This window comes from Etheostoma spectabile, chromosome 2 (genome assembly GCF_008692095.1).
Source record: "Etheostoma spectabile isolate EspeVRDwgs_2016 chromosome 2, UIUC_Espe_1.0, whole genome shotgun sequence".
NCBI lineage: Eukaryota > Metazoa > Chordata > Actinopteri > Perciformes > Percidae > Etheostoma > Etheostoma spectabile.
In genome coordinates this window covers 24,489,106-24,492,350 of record NC_045734.1, presented here as the reverse complement: position 1 = coordinate 24,492,350, position 3,245 = coordinate 24,489,106, and the positions used below count along the sequence as shown (strand labels likewise).

At 36.7% G+C, this 3,245-nt stretch overlaps 1 protein-coding gene across 1 annotated transcript in view; it reads left to right on the top strand.

Annotated features, from left to right (window-relative positions):
• Positions 1-3,245, top strand: part of pin1 (peptidylprolyl cis/trans isomerase, NIMA-interacting 1) — a 5,630-nt gene that overhangs the window by 823 nt on the left and 1,562 nt on the right. Inside the window, exons 2-4 of the mRNA XM_032544666.1 lie at positions 2,005-2,087; positions 2,885-2,993; positions 3,097-3,207. Coding sequence (XP_032400557.1) covers positions 2,005-2,087; positions 2,885-2,993; positions 3,097-3,207 — 303 coding nt within the window. The remainder of the gene's footprint in view (positions 1-2,004; positions 2,088-2,884; positions 2,994-3,096; positions 3,208-3,245) is intronic.

Below are 3,245 nucleotides of genomic sequence, written 5' to 3'. Positions count from 1 at the left end.
ATATACACACTAATATATACATACTCTAAACAGAAACAATATACTGTTGGGTAGTTAAATCTAGATCAAGATCGTATACCCAGCAAAATGAAAAAACGTATCACTTTCAACTGGTTTTATATTTTAAGCAAACTTAACATATGCAAATATTGGTATGAACATTGAAAGATTTAACAACTAAGACATGAACTGACCAAGTATCACAGACATGTGACTAACAGAAATATAATTATGGAATAATGTGTCCCTGAAGAGTCGGTAGAAGTGTCTCTTTACTTTCCTATATATTTTTTTTATTACTGTGACCTTAATCGCCTACCACCTGCAAGCCGTTATTGTCTATTCGAGCGTTAAAGGTGCATATTCCTTAATTGTTTATAGTTCAATGGAAAAAAAATTGTTTAAAGATCTCTGAAGTTTTTTGATTTTTACAAAATTATTTTAAAAACACAGTGTCATAAAAAAAGAGTTGTTTTTTTTTGTTATTTTTTTTTAGTTTTTTGCTGACTATATGTTTGTAGTTGTCACAGCTGTACTGTGGGAACCATGTATCTCTAAAAAGTCAACTTTTCATGAGCTCAGAAAAACAGCCCTGTTTTCAGCTTTGTGGCATGCATTTGTCAACTGATCCAAGAAGGCTTTAAAATTAATTTAGTTTAAGAAGCAGGGGAATTTTCTCAACACTTTAAGCAACAGCTAAACTTTTAGTTCATTAGAAACATTCAACATCAACACATCACCTGGACAAACCATAGTTTTCACTGGAAATTGTAGCAAGTTGAATCAAATGGAAATATTCAATAATTAAATAAGTACCTCAAATTTGTACTTGAGCACAGTTCTGGAGTAAATGTACTTACACCAGTGCAGTACAATGTGGTTTATGTCCGGATATGTTTTTCAATACCTTTTTCAAACCGCACTAATCAGTGTTTTCTTCATATTGGATGACAAGATGGTGTGTACTGTAAAAAGGGATTGCTCCTGGTGACAAACTGACTCCCGCAGTTCCCTTTAACTTTATGAAATTTATGTTTAGTCTGTTTTGGATGATAGTTTTGTCTTTCTGTCTACAACTCTGTTCTCATCAACATTTGTTTTTAGCCACAGCAGGCAGACAAGCAAAGTTAATGACAAGTTGTTTATAAAAGGGGAACACCAATCAGTAAAGTAAATAACTACCTATTTCCCGCAGGAGTTATGTGTGTACACCAAGACAGCGCTAAAAGGAGAGTAAAATTTGGACTTTGGGCTGGTTCAGATACCGTAACTCAGGCTCAACTAAATAACGGAGCTGTCCTTTCACCACATTTCAAATCTGTACATCTCAATATGTAGAACTCACTGGATTCATGCTTATGTGAAGCATTATGTTATTCTCAGCTGTGTAGAGCTGAGCGATATGGAAAAAATCAGATACACAATATGTTTTTTAACCAAATACATCAATGTTGATATTACAGCGAATTTGTAGGGTTTACTATCGGTGCTTTCACAAAAAAATTAACACGATGAGAGTTTTGCTAAATAATCACCAATAATGTGGACACAATGACTAAGTTGGTAAAGGCAAATAAAAGCGCTAGTAAGTCTGGTAAGTTCAGAGAATTGCATCACTTTACAGTCTTAGAGGCCTTTAAAACCAGGAAAAGACATATTAAACCTCATATCGATGTCAATATAATATCGATAAATTGCCAACCTCAGTGCTTTGTCCCTACTATTGAGTTTGGCAACAGGCTGTGACAAAATGAATGCAACTGGTTGCAGAAACCTTGGATTTTATATGATGATGATTGGACAATAGTGACAAAGAAACTGTATGTAATGTGGATTGGTCACTTCAGAGCTGATACACAATCCGCTAGATGAGGTTAACATTGCCAATGATACTGTTCGGGGGTTTTGGATTGGTGCATCCCTAAACATAATAACATAACGTGTCAATGTTGTTAGAAAAATCAATGAGCATCTTTCATAACTCCCTCTCTTTTCGCCCTGCAGGCAAAGTATACTACTTTAACCACATCACCAATGCCAGCCAGTGGGAACGTCCAGTGGGAGATGGCCGTGGAGAGCCAGATAAGGTTATTATGTGTAATATTTTAAATGTATTCATTATTATAACAACAACTGTTTGATAGAGCACTTTTGAAAACAAGAGTTACAAAGTGATTAGTTTACAAAATGACGTGAAAACAAGACTGAACTAGTTTAGTGATGTAATGTAAGTGTAATCACTTAAAACAAGTGATAGGTGAACAAGGCCTTTTGAGACTTTTGGGGGAGAAACGGTGACAATTGGTGGTCTACAGGAAGTATAGCAGTCCTCACAGGCTGGAGCCAACGCACTGCAACACCCCATGCATGTCATACAGCAGTTGCAGTCCCGTGTGTGCAGTAAAAAGGCTGCATTTAGTTTGTTAATCTCTATTGTTTTTGTGCTGCAGTACACAGATATTTGCACAATGTTGTAAAATACAATAGTAAAAAAAAAACGAATTACAAAATAATGAAATAATTTACAAATGTGTTGCCCAAATAGCCTACATATAAAATACTGTTGTCTTATTGGTGTGTGCTTTTCCTTCATGGTCAACATTTAGGCTCTGACAACCAAGCTTTGTATCAACAGGCCCAGTCAAAAAGTGAGGTCAAATGTTACTACAATATATTTTAACTACAGGTTTAATGTTACAAGATAAGAGTTGGGTACCTACTTAGAACTATATGTTTAGAGCCAATAATAAGAATGTAGTTTAACTGTAGAGTGAGTGTGTGGGAGACCAGGGAGGTTTTAATATTTTCACAGTAATAGTCGTATTAATTCTGTGGTGATTTGACACTGATCAGTTTTGTTTTTTTTCTCTCTTCACTCACTCAGGTACGCTGCTCTCACCTCCTGGTGAAGCATAATCAGTCACGTCGTCCATCTTCTTGGCGGGAACAAAATATAACGCGAACTAAAGACGAGGCCCTGGATCTCATTCAGAGTAAGTAAGGCATCGGTGTGTGGGGGCGCGGGGGGGGGGTTGCTGCTTTGATCAAGTCTGACTAACATGTTTCATTTGTTCTTTATTTCTATGTTCTGCGCAGAGTACATAGAAGAGATCAAATCTGGAGAAGAGTTGTTTGAGTCCCTGGCATCTCAGTTCAGCGACTGCAGCTCAGCTAAGAACGGCGGAGACCTGGGATTATTTGGCAAAGGTACACACACACACACACACACACACACACACACACAC